A 21842-nucleotide genomic window follows, 5' to 3' on the forward strand; every position below is an offset into this window, starting at 1 on the left:
TCTGTATGTGTGCTGCATGTAATATTACACCTCCCCACTAGTGGCCGCTGCAGCATTCCGTGATGATTATAGCTGATCACTAATGATGAACACCTGATCATTGGGCAATCTTCAATTTAAAGAGACACTCACCAATATAGGACTGTAGTACTACTTAAACCTAACAACTAAAGTCAACTTCACTTGTTTATTTTACTTAGTGATTTTTTTTTCGGAGGTTTTACATAACAAGCTGCAAAATGTGGAAACTAAACGAATGCAGACATTCCAATTACAGTCCATTCATGCTCAGCGAGCGACGCTATATACAAAATGGTAAGCGCTCCTTCCAGTTACCAGGAAACGGTCCGGTCTGGGACGGGAAATGCAGAAATATAAGCAATTAGAACTAATTATAGACTATAGACATGTGTTCTAGCAATGGATCCCATATAAAAATGTATCCGATTAACCCTGAACACAGACTATGGGAATTTATAGCATAACATTAAATTCTTAAATATCTTTGCCTAGAAGTGACATGAAAACAAAAACTTGTGTAAAGTGGAAGGTCAAAAACATGGACGTGGAGAGTGCTACCCTCCTTATAAGGCCACGTTCACACGTTCAGTATTTGGTCAGTATTTTATTTGGAAGCCAAAACCAGGAGTGGGTGATAAATCCAGAAGTGGTGACGTGTTTCTATTATACTTTTCCTGATGGAAAATACGGACCAAATACTGAACGTGTGAACATGGTCTTACCACTGGTCTATAATTCTAGCCTTTCCTATCAGTGGGTAAATTATTCTCTACCACCTGGTCCAAGAGTCAAACAGGCCGTGGCACATATAGATTCCCATAAATTCCTCCAGATGCCACCATTTCTCAGTATGGCTTTAATTATGCAACCCCTATATAGATGCTCAGTATCATTGTACTAATTAGTTACAGTATGACAGTATACTATGAGCACTATGTAGCATTTATATACCCATTGTATGGCACTATTATGTGTTCAGTGCATTACACCAGTATGTGGTTATTGTATGGTACCGTTCTATATTCTGCGAGTGATCCTGGTATGTGTATATTGTATGGTACTGTTATGTACTCTATATATAATACTGGTATGTGTTAATAGTATGGTACTGTTATATATTCTGTGTGTGATGCTACATAGCTTCCAACCATCCCCGTTTCCACGGGACTGTCCCGCTTTGAGGGCTCAGTCCCGCGTCCTGTCACGGCTCAGCTGTTCTCCCGGCTGTGGAGGGTGGTGGGGTGGGTTGTGGCAGTGGAGCAGCAGGCACAGGTAATAGTCGGCAGCTACCACGTGGGCTCGCTGCTAAAGAAGATGAATATTCACTCTTCTCCACGCCGATGGGAGTGGAGGAGAGTGAATATTCATTCTCCTTAACAGCGCACACTGTCAGCAGCAGCCGCCGGCTTCTTGCTGCGGCTCCGGGATCCTGTGTGTCCGCTATTAGAGAGAATGAATATTCACTCTTCTCCACTCCCATGGGCGTGGAGAGGAGTGAATATTCATTTTCTTTAGTAGCGGGCACAGAGGATCGCGGAGCCGCAACAGGAGCGCTGCCGCTGCGGTGTGCGCTATTAAGGAGAATGACTATTCACTCCTCTCCACGCCCATAGTCCCGGCGTGGAGAGAAGTGAATATCCCCGCAGCTCACCTCGGCATCTGAGGGCGCATGCCAGTGATGTCATGCGCTGCTCAGATGCTGACATGAGCTGCTGGCAGACAGGATGCAGCGCTGGAGCAGAGTAGAGTAGAGGAAGGAAGGTGGTAGAATTGTTTATTTTTTTCATGTGTGCAGTGATGGGGGGCCATGTATATCAGGATTGGGTCTGAGGGGGTTATGCATAGTAGGATTTGGTTTGAGGGGGCTATGCATACCAGGATTGGGTCTGAGGGGACCATGTTTACCAGGATTGGGTCTGAGGGGACCATGCATACCAGAATTGGGTCTGAGGGGGCCATGCATACAAGGATTGTGTCCGAGGGGGCCATGCATACCAGGATTGGGTCCGAGGGGGCAATGCATACCAGGATTGGGTCCGAGGGGGCCATGCATACCAGGATTGGGTCCGAGGGGGCCATGCATACCAGGATTGGGTCCGAGGGGGCCATGCATACCAGGATTGGGTCTGAGGGGGCCATGCATACCAGGATTAGGTCCGAGGGGGCCATGTATACCAGGATCGGGGATGAGGGTGCCATGAATACCAGGATTGGGGATGAGGGGACAATGCATACCAGGAATGGGGATGAGGGCCGTCTGCTGAATGCCCCTCATTACCAGCGCTCATCTGACAACTCCTCCTGCCAGGGGAGAAAAAAAATATGGTAAATGGGCGTGGTTTGCGATGTGGGCAGGGGCGTGGCTAAAATTTCCCACGGCACACTGCATAATCTGTCCCTTTTTCTCTTCTTCAAAAGTTGGGAGGTATGAATACTTGTATATGTTTATTATATGGTACTGTAATGTACTCTATATATAATACTGGCATGTGCTTATTGTAACATACTGTTATATACTCTGCATATGATACTAGTATGTATTTATTGTATGGCACTATTATGTGTTCAGTGCAGGATACAAGTACACGTCTATTCTATGGTACTATTATGTATTTATTCTGACACTAGTATGTATTTCTTATATGACAACCATATAGACACGTACGGCACTGTTATTTGGCATCGTGTGGTGGCGGTTTTTAGACACAGCATTACTCTCCATTTACTAACAAAAGGAGTGTTATTACATAATGATAAAGCTGGATGTTCCTGATCTGTGGGCAAAACTCGTGGCCAGTCGATAATGCCAGGGGATACATTGCAAATACCTTTAGATTATATTGGGATTAGGATTTAGACATTTTAATTAATCCCTGTATGAGAGACTTTATTCCTGTGCTGATGAAAGGCTTGTTTTTGGAAAATCTATGTAATGCCAACCAGCCACATACCGTAAGTAATTATTTATTATTGCATCTAACATATATTGTAGAACTATTTTTAATAGTGATTGGGGTTATTTATAGGAAAAATCATTACACAGATGTAGCAGAGATATTGATATTCCCTGTTTGGTCAATCAACCTCCAATCTATATGGCCGCACTGTTAGGCTAGGTGCAAACTGAGTTTTTCAAGGAATTTTTGGAGCAGAAACTGAGGAGGAACTCTTCAAATCCTCCTCCAAATCTCAAAAGTCCTTAAAAAAACATTGAGTTTCTGCTTTGAAAACTTGTCAAAAAGACTCTGCGTGCATATAGCCTTAGGGAGTGCCCCCCCAGAAACCCCAAAGACATGACAAAGATGTCAACTTGAAGGTCCTAGCTATGGTTGGAGAATGTTGGAGTCTTAGTTACAGATTGAGTTGTCTTTGTTATACAATATTTTCTGTAGACATTTGATATTTTTTATTGAATGATTTACCTATGGTTCTACTTCGCAGGTGGCTTCAGTAAGTTCCAGGCTGAATTTCCTCATCATTGTGAAACCAACCTAGACTCTTCCAGTTGTGCCAGTAGCTCACCTTTGCCACCAACTCCAGTTCTAGGACTCGGAGGCCTGTGCATTGCTTCTGACTGCTCCGACGTTGAATCTGATCTTGACCGAGAACCATTAAGTGGGATAGACTCCGAAGGCATGAGTCCACGCAACCAGCCCCCATCCTTTCCAGTGCAAATTCTGCCCCATTTGTACCTGGGCAGTGCTAGAGATTCTGGGAACATGGACACTCTGGCCAAGCTTGGTATTCGCTATATCTTGAATGTCACACCAAATCTTCCCAATATTTTTGAGAAGGACGGAGACTTCCATTACAAACAGATTCCCATATCGGACCACTGGAGTCAGAACTTGTCTCAGTTTTTCCCAGAAGCCATTGAGTTCATTGGTGAGTATGAGGTTGTGATCATCAATCACCATCATCAACCAAAAGAGGTAGTACAGACTTAGGTAGGTCTCGACAGCCTTCCTAAAAGTCATGAGAAACTAAAGCTCCGCTAACTCCAAAACAAAGGATCGAATCGAGTCAGACCTTGCCCACTGGATTATATCCATGGACATGACTAAAGATGCACAGGTTGAGAATTTTTCTCACTATATTATGTTTTTGATGTTAAATATCCTAAAGGGTTTGCCCAATCTAGGACTTTTTTGGTGTAACCATAGAATTTTCTAGAATTGTCCCAGATGTGAAGACCTCTCTTTAAGACATGTTGTAGAATCAGGTAAAGTAATTTGGTTTTCAAAACCAGAACTAATAAATTAGTCTTCATTTAACCATAAGGAAAGGTATGAAGGAAATAGGATCTGAGAAGAGATGAGCAAATTAACCTTGGTCCAGTGGCCACATCAGTACCCTGTGGCAGGGCCGGCTCCAGGTTTTTCTGGGCCCCGGGCGAAAGAGTCTCAGTGGGCCCTTTTAACACATACACGATTCATGATGCACAGATACGGCGGAGAAATAAATATATATATATATATATATATATATTTATTTATTACACATGGCCCAGCCTGCCCCCTCATCCTTCACATACGCAGACATATGCACACGCACACACGGTACGCAGACATATGCACGCACACACGGTACGCAGACATATGCGTGCGCACACACGGTACGCAGACATGCGCGTGCACACACGGTACGCAGACATATGCGCGCGCACACACGGTACGCAGACATATGCGCGCGCACACACGGTACGCAGACATATGCGCGCGCACACACGGTACGCAGACATAGGCGCGCGCACACACGGTACGCAGACATAGGCGCGCGCACACACGGTACGCAGACATAGGCGCGCGCACACACGGTACGCAGACATAGGCGCGCGCACACACGGTACGCAGACATAGGCGCGCGCACACACGGTACGCAGACATAGGCGCGCGCACACACGGTACGCAGACATAGGCGCGCGCACACACGGTACGCAGACATAGGCGCGCGCACACACGGTACGCAGACATATGCGCGCGCACACACGGTACGCAGACATATGCGCGTGCACACACGGTACGCAGACATATGTACACATACAGACATACACATAGATAAAACAGACAAATATATATACACAGTCATATACACTGACATTCACATACATGCACTCACACAGACCCATTACTAATATTTTTAATATGGGGATTGGGGAAGCCTCACTCACCTGTCCCCGGTCCAGTGTCCTGTCCAGCAGCTCCTCGGGTATGGGGCAGTGCTGGGCCCCCGGTGTGTCACAGACTTCATGGCCCTGGAACATCAGAGGGGCCCACTTGCGGTCGGGTCCGGGCCCCTCCCGCCCATCTGTGCAGGACCTCCGCTCCGACGGTGTTTGATTGCCGGCACTCCCCCAGACATGGCCGCGCGCTGTGCGGCTGTGTCTGCTAGTAATGACGCGGCAGGAGCGACACACAAGCACAATTAAAGGTGCAGTGCCATCGACCCTGCCGTGTCATTACTAGCAGACACAGCCTGACAGCGCGCGGCCATGTCTGGGGGAAGTGCCGGCAATCAAGCAGCGCCTGCATCCCTGAACAGGTGCCGAGGAAGCGGCCAGGGCCCCGACAGTGAGTGGGCGGGTGGGTGTGTGGGCCCGGCCCCGACAGTGTGTGGGCGGGTGGGTGTGTGGGCCCGGCCCCGACAGTGAGTGGGCGGGTGGGTGTGTGGGCCCGGCCCCGACAGTGAGTGGGCGGGTGGGTGTGTGGGCCCGGCCCCGACAGTGTGTGGGCCCGGCCCCGACAGTGAGTGGGCGGGTGGGTGTGTGGGCCCGGCCCCGACAGTGTGTGGGCCCGGCCCCGACAGTGAGTGGGCGGGTGGGTGTGTGGGCCCGGGCCCCGACAGTGAGTGGGCGGCTGGGCCCCTCTGATTTTCCAGGGCCCCGGCACTTGCCCGGGTACGCCGGGTGCTGACGCCGGCCCTGCCCTGTGGCCACTGGACCGGTGCTTGGCGAACTGCCTGTTGTATGGCTCCCATCCAGCGATCATGGAATACTGACCAGGGTTTTGCGAATCGATTCGTTCATCTCTAGATCCAACATTTTGGGCTAACCAGTCCTTCACCATAAAGGGGTATTCTTATTGAATACATTTAAGGAGATGCCATAAATATATAGTAGATGCAGATACCATCAATGGAACCCACATGGATCCCAAGAACCTGAAGCCTCCTAACTGTCAGTAGAAAGATGGTTGACATTTCCATTAATTTGAATGGGAATTCCGACCACCTTTCTACTAAAAGCAGCTCGCAACGGCCACATTCTCAAGATAGATGTAAGTCCCATTGATGGGATCGGCATTGACGATACATTTATGGCATATCTTGTGATTGCGCAATAAATGTATGAGATAGGAATATACTTTTAAAGAGGATGTCTCAAGTTAGGCAGAAGAGCTCGTTGGTAGGACTCGTAGCTCATCCATTTTGCTTTTACTGTAATAAAATGCTGATTTTCTGCAAGCAGTCCCGCAGAATATTCAACATATGTGAGTTTTAAGTTAGTACAGAGGGTCCTGTGTTAATGAGCCTCATCCCTCGTGTAGAATAGAGAACAGTGAGAAAGAACATCTCCCACCATGGAGGACCAGTCCTGTCCTCCATGGCACAAACGACCCAGGGACTCTTCTAAAATGTAGAAACCCATTAACTAGCCGTTCAACGTATTATTTATTCCTACGATATTTTATATAGTGGAGGCATAAAATAATAATCACATAAGATATTACTTGTGTTGAGATCCCTGGTGTGTCTCTTTCTGGGCATCTTGAGGACATGTTTGTGTGTGCATGTCCTTGAGACTGACCTTGTCTGGCTCCTCTCTGCCTCCCGGATAGGGTTACCTTAATGGATATCCCTCCTCCCAATTTCTTCACCACTTACTGCTTTTGTCTCCAAGCTATTTTTACATCACTTCTCTCTGAGCTGATATTGGGAGTGTTTGCTCGATGAAGACACACAGATTACTTGATAATGATGAATGGTTTTCTGGTGGCATCTTCTCGAACCCTTCCCTCCGTATAGTATCTATTCTCCATGTAATAAAGAGCTATGATGGCATTGTCTAAGGAAGAATGCCAGGGCTAAGAATATACGGTATACATTGTATAGGTTAATACTTTGATAACTGCACATTTTTGTAACTTTCTGGATTTTCGATCAAGGTCAGAAATTGACACAATTGTTCTTGAATTTGAAATGTTCTCCAGATGATAGAGCAGAACTCTTTGGAGAATTTCATTAGATGTCCTGCAGACATTGAATATCAATAATTATGACATATAATCTAGGAGACGCAATCATCTCTAGTCTATGATGATACAAATGAAAGCAGCAGTACATGAAAGGGACAAGGACAATCACTGTCTCAACATTCGTAGTTTCTCAAAATGGATTTCTGAAGAGTAACCAAACAATTACCTTCAAACAAAGCCACTTATGTTCCATTTTTTTAATATCCATTTCTTTTCACAGATGAGGCAGCTTCCCACAACTGTGGGGTACTCGTGCATTGTCTGGCCGGTATAAGTCGTTCGGTCACTGTCACCGTTGCCTACCTCATGCAGAAGCTCAACCTGTCCCTCAACGATGCCTACGATTTTGTCAAGCGCAAGAAAACCAACATCTCTCCCAATTTCAACTTTATGGGTCAGCTGCTGGATTTTGAGAAAAGCTTAGGACTCAGTAGCCCTGATGACAATCGGCCACCTGGCCTTTCCTTCTTCACCAGTCCGTCCAGTGATGATGTGTTTGAACTGGACTCTTTGGACTCCACGTAGTAAAGTTCTTGGATTGCTTTATTATGACCATTTTTTGGGGGGGCTTGAGCAGCTCAGATATAGTGGACCGTCTACCAATTCGTTGCAGTTGGGCTGAAGACCAACATGAAAGTATTTAGTCTAATATCTAACATTTCCAGTCTGTGTATCAGTGGATGTAAAACTGGAAGGAGATACAAATGTATTTGAGGGTATTTCTAAAGTCCTACATCTCATGAGGGCGAGTCTGGTATGAAGGAGATAAGTCCTTGAAGGAAGATGATGAGATGTAGGACGGCAAATAAGAACCAAAGCATATAAACCGAAAGATGACCTTACAGTAGACTCTTGTTGACTCTTTCCACCAAGGACCAGCGTCAAAACATTGTAGCCTTCACACCCGAGGAGGTCAGCCAGTAGACTATCAATACTATACTTTCCCTTCCAGCATCATATGGGTTAGTATCTTTCTACGAACTCGTTCACTTTTTAAAAAAATTGCCGAATTTTAGAGCAGAGGCATCAGATGTTCTAAATGAAGTCTACACAACCGGGAATAGAAGCTCCGATCGGGAACGTTACCATCGTCCTCTTCGAGATGGATCACGACAAGGACTGACTCACTCGTTTGTTTTTTTTTGCTAGCTTGATTGGGATGATAAAATCCTGCGAGCGAAAATCGAGTAGTTTACAAAGTGAAGGAGCAGGTGGTGAATATTCATGTTCCATCTGGAACTCACATACAACGATCAGACTCTGCTTCGCCGCACAGGATGGGTCCAGTCCAACCTAGGTTGGGTCTAAACATGCAAAGCCATGTGTTTCTTTCTTGATTTTTGTACAGTATTTCTATTCTACGCGTTACGCCATGGCAAATTGCCATAGGCAACTTTTATAATGATGCCACTCTTCTCAGGCCCCAGGCTATTATATGTTAACAAATATAAAAAAATATATATATATATAAAAGAACTCAGGATTACTTCTGGCATTTAAAGATCTGACGTGGGCTGACATGTGGATGGGAAACTTTTTGTTTGCATACAGCTCATAGATGAGTATTATTACATAAGCTCCATAGCCCTGCAGTGCGGGATGGGCATCGTCACGTGTCATGGAGTTCAGTGAGGTCCAAAGTACGGTAATGACCTTTTAAGAGATTTCACCATATTGAACAAGGGAAACTGATACGTTTATTGTTTTTTTTATATAACAGGGACCTTTTATTATTTTTGCCTTTTCTCGCAGAATATTTATACCTTTTACGACTGCAGAGAACAGAAATAAAGTGACCAGTTCTCTCAGCTGCCTTAACCCAGGAGTGGAAATCTCTTGTGAGTGACTCCTGATATGTCATAGCTGGCCAGTATTCATTATTATACATTGTATAGTAGATGAGAATGTATTCATGTTATCCCATCAGATTGAAAAAAAAAGTGTTGTTTTTTTTAAAGTGAGTTTCTGCCATGTTGAATTTAGATCCAATTTTTCTTTTCTGATAAGTTGTTTTTTTTTACAACCTGCTAGTGCCACTAGAGGGAGCTTAGGAGCCTACTGCATACAGGGTTATTATGGAGTTCTCAGTATGCAGTGAGCTCTAAAGCTCCCTCTAATGGTGGCTTCTGGCAGTGAGAATTTTAACATTTAAACATTCTTATTTACCGAGAAGATTTGGACAGACAAGAACCGCTAAAAATATATAATAAGAAGTTAATCGGTCCAATATCTTTGACCTGTTTAGATTACAAAAAAAAAGGAGCCATGATTGATTTCAAGTGCGGGCATTTAATTTAAAGGGAATCTGTCAGCAGGTTTTTGCTATGTGATCTGACAGCTGCATGATGTAGGGGCAGAGACCCTAATTCCAGCGACATGTCACTTAGTTTACTGGGTGATAGAATCCCTGTTTTCTCTAGCAGGGCTCTGAATGTTAAGCCCTGACCTCTGAATGTTATCCCTGCCCACACTGATTGGCAGCTTCCTGTGTATCCTGTACATTGACTGCTAATCACTGGTGGGGGTATGGTTGGACTAGGAGACATGAGATACCAAGTCCTGTAGTGATAATCTCCTGCTGATAAAACACTGATTTTATTGAAGCAGTAATACAAAGCCCAGTAAGTGACACATCACTGGAATCAGGGTCTCAGCCCCTACATCATGCTGCTCTCAGATTACATAGCAAAACCTGCTGACATATTCCCTTTAACTGTATATACTTCATTTAATTCCATCCTATGCGGGGAACAGGAATACCTTGAACATACATGGTATCCCGAAGAACTTAGCACTTCCTAAAGGGGAACTGTTACTTTAAGACTATTTTGTATTTCCCATTGTTCAAAGCACGGGCCCCATATATCAAAGCAATCCTAGGGAAAAAAAATTATAGCTACCAATCACATTTCACTTTTCCGATGCAGCGGAACCTCATTGGTTGCTGTGTGTCGAAAAGCCTATTTTTCTGAGATGGTTCATAATTGCGAGGCACAGGGTGCAGTAACCAAAGGATATAAGCAAATTTATAGGGTTTTATATTGTTGGGGTTAAAATTTGTACCTCTTTACTTCTATTGCTATCACCTTCTGTGGTCAGAAATGTTTAACATCTCCCTTATTAAACTTTCAGTTTTTTTTTTATAATTTTGTCCAACATGGAAAGCTATGAAACTTTGCAATTTTTTTTATTAGGGAATTTATCTTAATTCCTGTAAAAAAAATACATGCAAGTGGATTCCAAACCCCTGCGTTTCCGCAGTCTATTTTCCTTCCTTCAGCTGCATTGATATCAGGACATACTCTTTTGGAGTACAGATGATGGCAGTGATGGGTAAGCCCCTGTCTCCTCCTCGGAGTGTTCGGCTTATTAGCACATACTCATGTGGAGTACAGTAGATGGCAGTGATGGGTCAGCTGATGGCAGTGATGGGTCAGTCCCTGTCTCCTTCTCTGAGTGTTCTGCTTATTAGTCCATACTCATGTGGAGTACAGATGATGGCAGTGATGTGGCAGCCCCTGTCTCCTTCTCTGAGTCTTCTGCTTATTAGCCCATACTCATGTGGAGTACAGATGATGGCAATGATGGGTCAGCCCCTGTCTCCTCCTCTGAGTATTCTGCTTATTAGCCCATACTCATGTGAAGTACAGATGATGGCAGTGATTGGTCAGCCCCTGTCTCCTCTTGAGTGTTCTGCTTATTAGCCCATACTCATGTGGAGTACAGATGATTGCAGTGATGGGGCAGCCCCTGTCTCCTCCTCTGAGTGTTCTGCTTATTAGTCCATACTCATGTGGAGTACAGATGATGGCAGTGATGGGGCAGCCCCTGTCTCCTTCTCTGAGTGTTCTGCTTATTAGCCCATACTCATGTGGAGTACAGATGATGGCAGTGATGGGTCAGCCCCTGTCTCCTCCTCCTGAGTGTTCTGCTTATTAGCCCATACTCATGTGGAGTACAGATGATGGCAGTGATGGGGCAGCTCCTGTCTCTTCCTCTGAGTGTTGTACTTATCAGAACAGTCTCCTGCAGCAGCTGATCCCCAGAGCTAGTGACACAGGCGCCGAGCTGCCCCATCACTGCCATCATCTGTACTCCACATGAGTACATTCTGATATCAGTGCAGCTGAAGGCAGCAGAATAGACTGGAAAAAAAAGCTGGGGATTGGAAGCCACTTACATGAATTTTTTTTTACGAAAATGAAGAAAAATTCCCTAATAAAGTAATTTGCAAAGTTTCATAACTTTACTTGCTGGACAAAATAATAAAAAAAACAGTTTAGTTGCCCTATGTTTTACACACAGCATTTAAAGGGATTTTCCATACTAGAAAGCACATTGTCATCAACCCCATTATAGTGAATTTAAAGTTAATATTAATAGAGGGGGGTTCACTGTTCAGGGTCCTCATCTCTAAGCCACATTAAGTTAGGAACTGGAAAGAGCGTCTCTCACTCTGGAGCATCTGTCTTATCCTGCAGCCCCTTTCATTTAGTGGGAATTGTGTAATACTTTATTTCCCCTGTAGGGGCGCTGCAGGGAGATTGAACACTTACTGATATTAAAGCAGATGGCTGAGGTTCTCAACAGGGTGACTTTTTTTGATCTCCTTATTGTCATGGGGCCCTTTTAATAAGTATTCGTGAACCCCTTTAACAAATACACGGTTTGCGGTAAAGACAAAGCCTGTAGCAGCCACAGTACCCAGTGTTAAAATGACTGTTATAGTAGCCGTTTAGTCCTTTAGTAACCGTGAATGTCATTGTCTCTGCTGTCACATTTGATGTCGTGTGATCTTAGGACTTGAGCTCAGTAAGTAATATTGCCCTACACTACATATACACTACACTTTATCAGCAATAGGGTCTGTAGCCTCAGATAGGCGACAAAGAGTTAAATTTAATGCTACTGTCCAAGCCATACGATGGAGGACCTGTCAAGGGAGTTGACCAGTTTAGAAAAAAAGGACTTTTTTTTTTTTTCAGCAACAGCGCCACTCTTGTCCATAGGCCATGTATGGTACTGCAGTTGCTTTAAAAAAAAAAAAAAAAAGTTTAGCACTTTACATGCAATGGTTGCTGTTTACCACAGCATCTAAGCGGTTAGACAGAGGGAGATGACCCCGGTTTGCTCCCATTGGACCCCATGAAGCGATCACTTGAATGCAGTGGGTTGTTATGCCAGCCATGGGCCCATCAGAGGGGCCCAATTTGAACCTTTGCTATGCGGCCCAGGATTTATATGTACACCCCTTTGTGTTAACTTATGCGCTTATTCGTCCCCTGCAGATGGGCATGGCTTTAGGACTGCAGATGGGCATGGCTTTAGGACTGCAGATGGGCATGGCTTTAGGACTGCAGATGGGCATGGCTTTAGGACTGCAGATGGGCATGGCTTTAGGACTGCAGATGGGCATGGCTTTAGGACTGCAGATGGGCATGGCTTTAGGACTGCAGATGGGCATGGCTTTAGGACTGCATGCAGTAGCACACAGCGAGACCATACCCTTAAACAGTTGTCTGATTTGGAAAAATCCTACCTGAAACTAGCTGATCCTCCTGCTTGAAGTTCTTGCAATCAGCTGGTATCAGGGGTGCCGACTCCTGAGTAAATGATGTAGCAGAGTTGTATTTGTCAATGAAGCCAACTCAGTAAATTTAACTGCAGTCTTATGGAAAGCACATATAGCACAATTAATTCAGCTCTGCTACAGTGACAAACACTGCTAGCGACTCTCCAATGTAGCTAATGGGGGGGGGTTCTGCTTAGGGGACCCTCACTGACAGCTACGCATGTAAACAAAGGACAGCTAGGTCAACGGTCATGTAAAGAAGATCTATCTTTAGGTCAAAAGTGGGCAGTTTTTGCTCTTATTTTATTCCCTCTGTTCCCCTGAATATTCCACTTTTTGTTTTTCTTAAATCCGCCATATGATTGCAGAGATATGGGCCTTTTTTATTAAGCTCATGTGATCCTCGGGGGGCGTGTCTCATGGGATCCTTGGGGGCGTGTCTTTAGACTGCTCTGCATAATTACCCTGCGAGCACCGCCCCTTGGTAAAGACCATAAAAATGTGCACTAAATAAAAAGGCTTATATCTCTGGAACCGTATGGCGGATTTAAAAAAAAACAAAAATGGAATGCCCAGGGGAGCGACGGGAATACACATGTAAGCTACACAAAATTCAGCAGTATTAAGAACTTTATTCACAAAGTGCAAACTTATTTTTTTATTAAAATAGTCATACCAGCATGAATGAATTTAGTAGGATTTCCCAGCTTAGCTGTATAGGGAATGTTTGGAGTTACCAGTCTACAGCACTAGGCTTCATTCACACGGAGCCAGTACGGCCGTATTATGGTGCCACAGCTACTCTGAGTGCTGTTCCATGGTGCCTTGGTACAGCACAGGATTAGAGAGCTGAGAAAAGTGTTTACCGAGGCACAGCAGTAATCATGCCTTAATGATGTCATCAGATGCGAAGTAATACATTTCTTGCTATAAGGATGGAGTTGTCCAGAATTAGCAAAACATGGCTGCCTTTTTAAAAAAAAAAAGCGCCACCCCTATTCACAGGACGTGTGTGGTATTGCAGTTCAGCCACATTCTCTTCATTGGAGCTGAATGGCAATGCCACAGTACCAGATGGAAAGCTAATGTAAGGCTTGAGTGGGCACAGCATGGCACAAAGATGAACACAGAATTCAGACCTCCAACAACACAGTACATGTATCTGTTTTCTTGGACCGTTCCTTTAAAAAGTACCCGTCACTTACCATAAATATGTATTGTTTTACCTGGTATAAAACGCCACTGTTCTCCTGAATCTGCCGCTGTTCTTCGTTTTTTCCTGTGTCTCTCCATTCCTAAGATATGGACCTCTTTTCGTTGTTTGTAAATCTAGTCTTTTTAGCCAACTGGGCATGCTCGTCAAAAACACCCACGAGGACCACGCCCACTTGTTATAAAAGACTAGATTTATATAGAGGGAAGAGGAGGCCATATCTCTGGAATGGAGAGGCGCAGAAAGGAGAGAGAAACATCGCCGGATTCAGGAGAACAGCGGCAATTAGACCAGATTCATTAAAAAATAAATTACATTTTTATGACAAGTCACAAGTCCTCCTTAATCATGTGGCTATTCCTTTAAGAATCCTCTTTTAAATGAATAAAGCTTTAATTATAAAACCGCTCGCTAGCACATGGACATCACAGATAATTATTGGTTCATTGAATTCCATGTACTTGAGAAAATAGCGTATTACAAAGACTTCATGTTCTAATCCCATGCCGAAAAAAAAGTGAGAGAGCTACAGTCAGCGATGAGACGATGCTGCGGAGTCACCTGACAGCGCTGCAGATGTCCTCAATGAGTCACAACTATGAGACATTCCCTTATTAAAACCTCTGTGCATTGTAGGCAATAACCAAAGATATAACGTTTAACTAGAAAGGAGACCAGATTTTCACAAATATGTTCTTTTAGGCAAAGAAAGGATTGTAGAATCTTTTTTAGCTAGTCCCTTTTATGGGATAAAGGACCTGTTAAAACACTAAAGTTGGCCTTACACAACATTCATTCAGCAAATAGCCTTCTCTCCCTGCTCCACCATACACGTGAACGCGCGTCACGGCCAAGTGCTTGTGTGTTTTTCAACGGAGAGAGGGGACAAAGCAACTGTCAGAAAACAAAAGGCTGGGGCGTTGACCTGTCAACTGCCCGATCCGTCTCTCTCCCCTAACAGATGATTATCGGGAGGCCCCCATGCACATCAGGTTGTCGGCCGGTCTTGCATAAATTGGCGAGTTTGGACAACTTTCTTCTAATGTGCATAGAGGGGCCTTTAGATAATTACTTGATCCATTTGCTCGCCTATCTTCTCTTTAGACCATGTCGAGAAAGGACAACCTAGACCTATTCATGATTCATGAAGGTAGCCAGGAAGTTCTTCAGCTTCATAATGTCTGCTAAGGAATTTGAGAACCCAAAATGACAGCACAAAAAAAATATTGATCAATGTCCTAAAATAATAAGATGGACATGTTTGAAAGATCAGCGATCAGAAGGCCTGACTGAGTTAAGAAAGTGGAGTAAGCCCCCTGAGAATAACGAAGAAGATCGGGCAAATTGAAATCCAATTTACTGTTCCTTTTATGCCACCAACATCTACTGTCAGGGTAGAGTCAGGTGCCCCAACACACATTAGATGATCAGGAGGTCCCACTGGCAGGTTTGGCCAATATTTATGGTGTCATAAACTCAAGAAGCGCCGCTACAGTTGATTATTCACCATGATCTACGAATGGATCGACTTATCTAATTTCACCAGTGAAGTGCTTGGTTACATTGGACAATAGTTGCTATATCATTTGGCTTTTTGGCCGTAGAGCGAGATGGTGATCTGTTCGGTCATTTTGAAAATGCCATGGACTGCATAACCAGTTAAGATGCTCCTACAAGAAATTAGACTCTTCTCAACAGATATTAAAAAAAAATTCTAATGAGGGGTTAGGAGGTTTGGTTTTGGCTGGCAGTCATTCTTGGGTGTCTACTCTTGGTTGGCGGTCAAATAGACTTAGTTTGATCTTTACAACCTATAGTTCGATCACAATGGAAAATCGGTGCTAGATTATGAGCAGCTAACTTCAGCTGATCTCAGTATACCTTGCAGTGAACCATAAATTATGGAAATCCTTAAGTTGGGAAAATGTGGTCAACCATTCAAGAGTGGACATCAACCTCAACCTTCTTCACCTAGAGGATTGTATATGTATGGACTCTAGGAATGTGCAAACTAATGGTGATGATAAGACAGCTTTCGGCAGTAACTCCTACCTGTGGCCAGTTTTCAGTCTTTTGTAGTGGCCAGAAATTGTAGAGTACACCCAATATGACCAACAACTTCTTGTAGCAAATGATCAAATACTAATGGAGGTTGGTGGATGTTGGCAGATAACCAGACCTGTGGCATCTGTCTATACGAGCCTGACTTCCCAGAGTATTATGGTATTTCAGTGTTTACTTTTCGAGCAGTATTTTTTACGTTGAGTTCTCAGTATTAGACCTTCCATCAGGTGGTCTGCAAGGAAGAGGTTGCTGTACTCTGCAATTTTCAGTCCACCATCTGCTTGTTTGTCCCAAAAAATGTCAAGCTGACCATGAGAAGAAGGTCAACTGAAGAAGACAGGTCAACTGAAGACGTCCCTTCGTTGACCTGTCACAATAACCGTCAAGGAGGGAAGATAAAGCAATGTATTATGTCTTTTTAATTAATGACTTGTATATTCATCATTTGTTGTACGATTTTTCAGTAAAATAAATTGCACCTTTTTACAAATGTTGCACTGTGGCTTATTATATGATGATTCCAAAAATACTCGTATTAGCTCTGGGACTTTCTTAAAATAGTAGGAAGTTCTGTAAGGAGTGAGGACACAAAAACAGGTATAGGTTGTTTTATGACAGACTGCCATCGGTTGGTAGACACAAGTTTCTATTTTTGGGAGGTCCCAAGTCTGATGGCTGATCTTTCTCTAGTAGGCAACATGAAGACAGTGGGAAGTCCGTACATATCAGTAGTCCAGTAGAGCAGTCCGAGCCAAGGTAAGGTAACCAGTGGGCAGTGCTTGCACAGAATAAGATCATTGCTTGCAGATAGATGCTACTGCGCATGCATCAGCACCATTTTGTTGGAGCAAAAAAAAAAAAATTGGCTCCAGCAAAATGGTTGCTGCAAAGATTAAACAATAACCACAAGATGGATTTCATCAACCCAGGTATCATTTTAATCAGTGTAACGGCGCCCACCTGACACTGCCTGTAGTCTGCTTAGCAAAAACCTGATGACAGGTTCACTTTAAAGAAACACAGTGGCACAGATGATTTGGACAAGAGCTGGTTGCTATTACAGGTAGAACCTGACCCACTGGGGGATACATTACAATTTTCATAGTCCTTTAGGTTCTGGTACAAGATCGCTGCATTCACATTGAAGATGATGTTGTATAATGGCTCAAGCGCAAGATTCCATCAAGAGTAATAATAACCACCAAGCATTAAAGTGACTGTAACTATAAGACGTGCTTTACATCTACCATCCAAATAATTCATCAACCTGTTTATTAGACAAATCTATCAATCAATTGATCTGTCGTTCTATCTACCTATTGATCTGTCTGTTTTCATGTATGAACTTGCTACTCCTACTCCTGTATCTGCCGCATCTTCATTGCGGACGACACTAGCACAGTTCTGTCCAGACAAGGAGCTTGTGGGATATTACCTGAGCATTGTTATCCTATTAGCTCCTTGCTGTGAGACTTTAGCAGATCGATGCTCTATTAAAAATCCTTAGCAGTCTGTTTCCAGTTACCAGTTATAGGTTTCACTTACTCTGGTTCACTCCTGCTTCTCAGCTCTGACTCAGCCTATTAAGAGCTGTCAGCCTTCCACTGACAGTCCTCTGTTACAATACTTTAGAGTTAATTTTCTCAGTTACTAATGCCATTCAGTACCCAGATAAGTATTAAACAGTGTCCGGATAAATGCTACAATATAGTACCCCGATAAACAACATAATGACATCATACATGGGTGGCCATTTAAATAATGTCAAATCATCTTGATATATGTATTGCCTTATAGTTTCCAGGAAAACAATGTTATTTAGTGTCATACAAACCAGTTCTCTAGTATTAGACACTTACTCAACTCCCTGCTATTACTCTCCAGCTGGATATGCAGGACCCCATCACACTGCGGTTTGCACATTTTTCATACCTAAAGAGGCTGCTGAGAAGACCTCATCATGCAAGATAAGTCGCAAAAAGCCCCCTAATATGTTAGAGGGTCAATTCATTTTTTCATTCCTTATAATACCGACAGTAATGGCCAAGAAAGGAAATCAGATCAGGGTTCCCCATATCTACCGTCTCCAGTACACTAATAAGACTTTTCTAATAGACTCATCTATTTATAACTTCTAGTTTCCTAGTTTCATTTATACAGAGGTCTTTTTTATGTGCGGTCTCGGATTTCCCTAAAACGCCCAATGCAAAATTTATGATGGTAATAACTAGTTCCCAGGTTTCTATTTGGGTGGAGGTCATGGTGCACCAGTGATGGCCGCTTCCCTAGCCAATAAGTCAGAATTCTCTTTGGCATCGAAGGGAGGAAAGGATGGAAGTCGGACTTGTCAATCTCATGCCGGAAAGCTCCAAGTTCGGTTGCCATTGATACCGCGTGCAACTATAGGCAAAATAAATCATACAGGAGGATACGCCAGAGCTCGGTGTACGGCAGGGTCAGCCAGTTATACTAGACTAGGAAACAATGATTGTTAACCCCAGTCATCTGGACACATGGCGTCAAGTGATGAGGGACCGTAATAACTGTGTTGCTTTGACTGCGAAAATATATTGAGGGAAGCAAATGAGCATATCCTTTCCCGTTAACCCATTTCAGTGTTTTAAGGACAACTAAATCATACTTTACAAGACCAAAATATTACACGATCATAGAGGATTTCTAAAGCCCCCCCAACATTGATGAGCTCAGCCAACAGATAAATGTGCATGTGAGCCCCAAACAATTGATTGTCGATGAGTTTAGGATCTGGCATGTCGGATTTCGGATTGCCTATCCTTTTGTTCTCCTGGACACAAACTCTCGGGCAGAGGCTCTCTCATAGAGGACATGTACAGTACAGACCAAAAGTTTGGACACACCTTCTCATTTAAAGATTTTTCTGTATTTTCATGACTATGAAAATTGTACATTCACACTGAAGGCATCAAAACTATGAATTAACACATGTGGAATTATATACTTAGCAAAAAAAGTGTGAAACAACTGAAAATATGTCTTATATTCTAGGTTCTTCAAAGTAGCCACCTATTGCTTTGATGACTGCTTTGAACACTCTTGGCATTCTCTTGATGAGCTTCAAGAGGTAGTCACCGGAAATGGTCTTCCAACAATCTTGAAGGAGTTCCCAGAGATGCTTATCACTTGTTGGCCCTTTTGCCTTCACTCTGCGGTCCAGCTCACCCCAAACCATCTCGATTGGGTTCAGGTCTGGTGACTGTGGAGGCCAGGTCATCTGGCGTAGCACCCCATCACTCTCCTTCTTGGTCAAATAGCCCTTACACAGCCTGGAGGTGTGTTTGGGGTCATTGTCCTGTTGAAAAATAAATGATGGTCCAACTAAACGCAAACCGGATGGAATAGCATGCCGCTGCAAGATGCTGTGGTAGCCATGCTGGTTCAGTATGCCTTCAATTTTGAATAAATCCCCAACAGTGTCACCAGCAAAGCACCCCCACACCATCACACCTCCTCCTCCATGCTTCACGGTGGGAACCAGGCATGTAGAGTCCATCCGTTCACCTTTTCTGCGTCGCACAAAGACACGGTGGTTGGAACCAAAGATCTCAAATTTGGACTCATCAGACCAAAGCACAGATTTCCACTGGTCTAATCTCCATTCCTTGTGTTCTTTAGCCCAAACAAGTCTCTTCTGCTTGTTGCCTGTCCTTAGCAGTGGTTTCCTAGCAGCTATTTTACCATGAAGGCCTGCTGCACAAAGTCTCCTCTTAACAGTTGTTGTAGAGATGTGTCTGCTGCTAGAACTCTGTGTGGCATTGACCTGGTCTCTAATCTGAGCTGCTGTTAACCTGCGATTTCTGAGGCTGGTGACTTGGATAAACTTATCCTCAGAAGCAGAGGTGACTCTTGGTCTTCCTTTCCTGGGGCGGTCCTCATGTGAGCCAGTTTCTTTGTAGCGCTTGATAGTTTTTGCAACTGCACTTGGGGACACTTTCAAAGTTTTCCCAATTTTTCGGACTGACTGACCTTCATCTCTTAAAGTAATGATAACCACTCGTTTTTCTTTACTTAGCTGCTTTTTTCTTGCCATAATACAAATTCTAACAGTCTATTCAGTAGGACTATCAGCTGTGTATCCACCTGACTTCTGCATAACCCAACTGATGGTCCCAACCCCATTTATAAGGCAAGAAATCCCACTTATTAAACCTGACAGGGCACACCTGTGAAGTGGAAACCATTTCCGGTGACTACCTCTTGAAACTCATCAAGAGAATGCCAAGAGTGTGCAAAGCAGTCATCAAAGCAAAAGGTGGCTACTTTGAAGAACCTAGAATATAAGACATATTTTCAGTTGTTTCACACTTTTTTGTTAAGTATATAATTCCACATGTGTTAATTCATAGTTTTGATGCCTTCAGTATGAATGTACAATTTTTATAGTCATGAAAATACAGGAAAATCTTTAAAATGCGAAGGTGTGTCCAAACTTTTGGTCTGTACTGTATATGTATGAGAGAGCCGGTAAAACGATTGGCCAAACCAAAGTGTATGGCGGACTTGAGATTTAAGTCATTTGCAAATAAAACCAGCACATGGACAAAATGATATGACTTGGTTTACCCATTGCTTACAGGTGTAAAATCGAGCAATCCACTGTCTCTACATATTAGGAATACATTGGGTCTTCAGACTTGAGAGGTTTCCTTCATTGGAAGGCACCATTCTAACAAGTCAAGTTATTGAATGCTGGAGTCATCCTGATTAAGTAAACTTGCCAGAAACATAGGAAGGTCAACGGCGATGGCGGTTGGGTTGCAGCACAGATTATGTCTTGAAGCATCATCAGTACAAAAATTGGACTTTGGAGTCTCATGGATTGGATTTTCATGGTCAATAAGTCATACATAGGCCCGGGGTCACCATGCACAAAGACAGGCATAAGAGCTACTGGTATGAGCTTCATTGCCATGTTCATAAGCCCCAACACAAAACCCAGACTTTGTCACCCCTCAGTAGCCAATTCCATTAATGCTGTTATCTCTGAATGGGTGTAAATCTCTGTCACCATGTTATAAAATCTAATTGCAAGTCTTTACATTGGAGGCTCCTAGAGCAGCTGAGAGAAACTAGCATTATAATATGTAATTTTGGAGATATTGAGAAGTTTAACAAGGACATATGACATTACGGAAAGCAAACATGGATTCTCTTTAGTAAATGGTAGAAGATTGGACTGGCCATTTGGATAGTCCTCTTGAACTCTGGTCGGCCAGTCTGACCCAGTGAGACTCCGATACAAGAACAAGTCATAATACAACAGGGTTCAGCAGAAGGCAACATACATTTGGAGGTGACTTTGAATCAAGTATAGAATTTATCTAATGTTTTGCCTGGAAAGAGTTAATTTTTCAGGTTTCTATGTTACTCAATATACTAAGAGGGCTTATCAGTATCATATCAGGAAGCTACACTTCCCCTTTATGTGCAGGAAAGCGCCTGCCCCGGAAGCAGCTTGCAGGATGCTGGTAAGGGCTGAGGGAAAGAAGACCATGGGAACGGAAGCCCAAAGAGCCTACAGCTCTGCTCCGAATGTGAAAGCTGAGATTTTGTTTCTCGTCTTTACAGATATAGAGACATGAGGTCATCCCACCCAGTTCCAGAGATCTCATCACTCTATATTATGGCTGTATAGTAATGCAGGAGACACTGGGTGAAGTCTCTTTCAATACGTCCTGTC

General features: G+C 43.6%; 1 protein-coding gene across 1 annotated transcript in view; it reads left to right on the forward strand.

Annotated features, from left to right (window-relative positions):
- DUSP9 (dual specificity phosphatase 9) overlaps positions 1 to 16613 on the forward strand; it is an 80527-nt gene extending 63914 nt beyond the window's left edge. The window contains exons 4-5 of the mRNA XM_073639939.1: positions 3463 to 3906; positions 7495 to 16613. Of these exons, the coding sequence (XP_073496040.1) occupies positions 3463 to 3906; positions 7495 to 7799 (749 nt within the window). The 3' untranslated portion in view covers positions 7800 to 16613. The remainder of the gene's footprint in view (positions 1 to 3462; positions 3907 to 7494) is intronic.
- Positions 16614 to 21842: the final 5229 nt, after the last annotated feature.

The sequence above is a fragment of the Phyllobates terribilis genome, unplaced genomic scaffold (assembly GCF_046119375.1).
Source record: "Phyllobates terribilis strain yellow unplaced genomic scaffold, ASM4611937v1 Scaffold_7__3_contigs__length_470593459, whole genome shotgun sequence".
Taxonomy (NCBI): Eukaryota; Metazoa; Chordata; class Amphibia; order Anura; family Dendrobatidae; genus Phyllobates; species Phyllobates terribilis.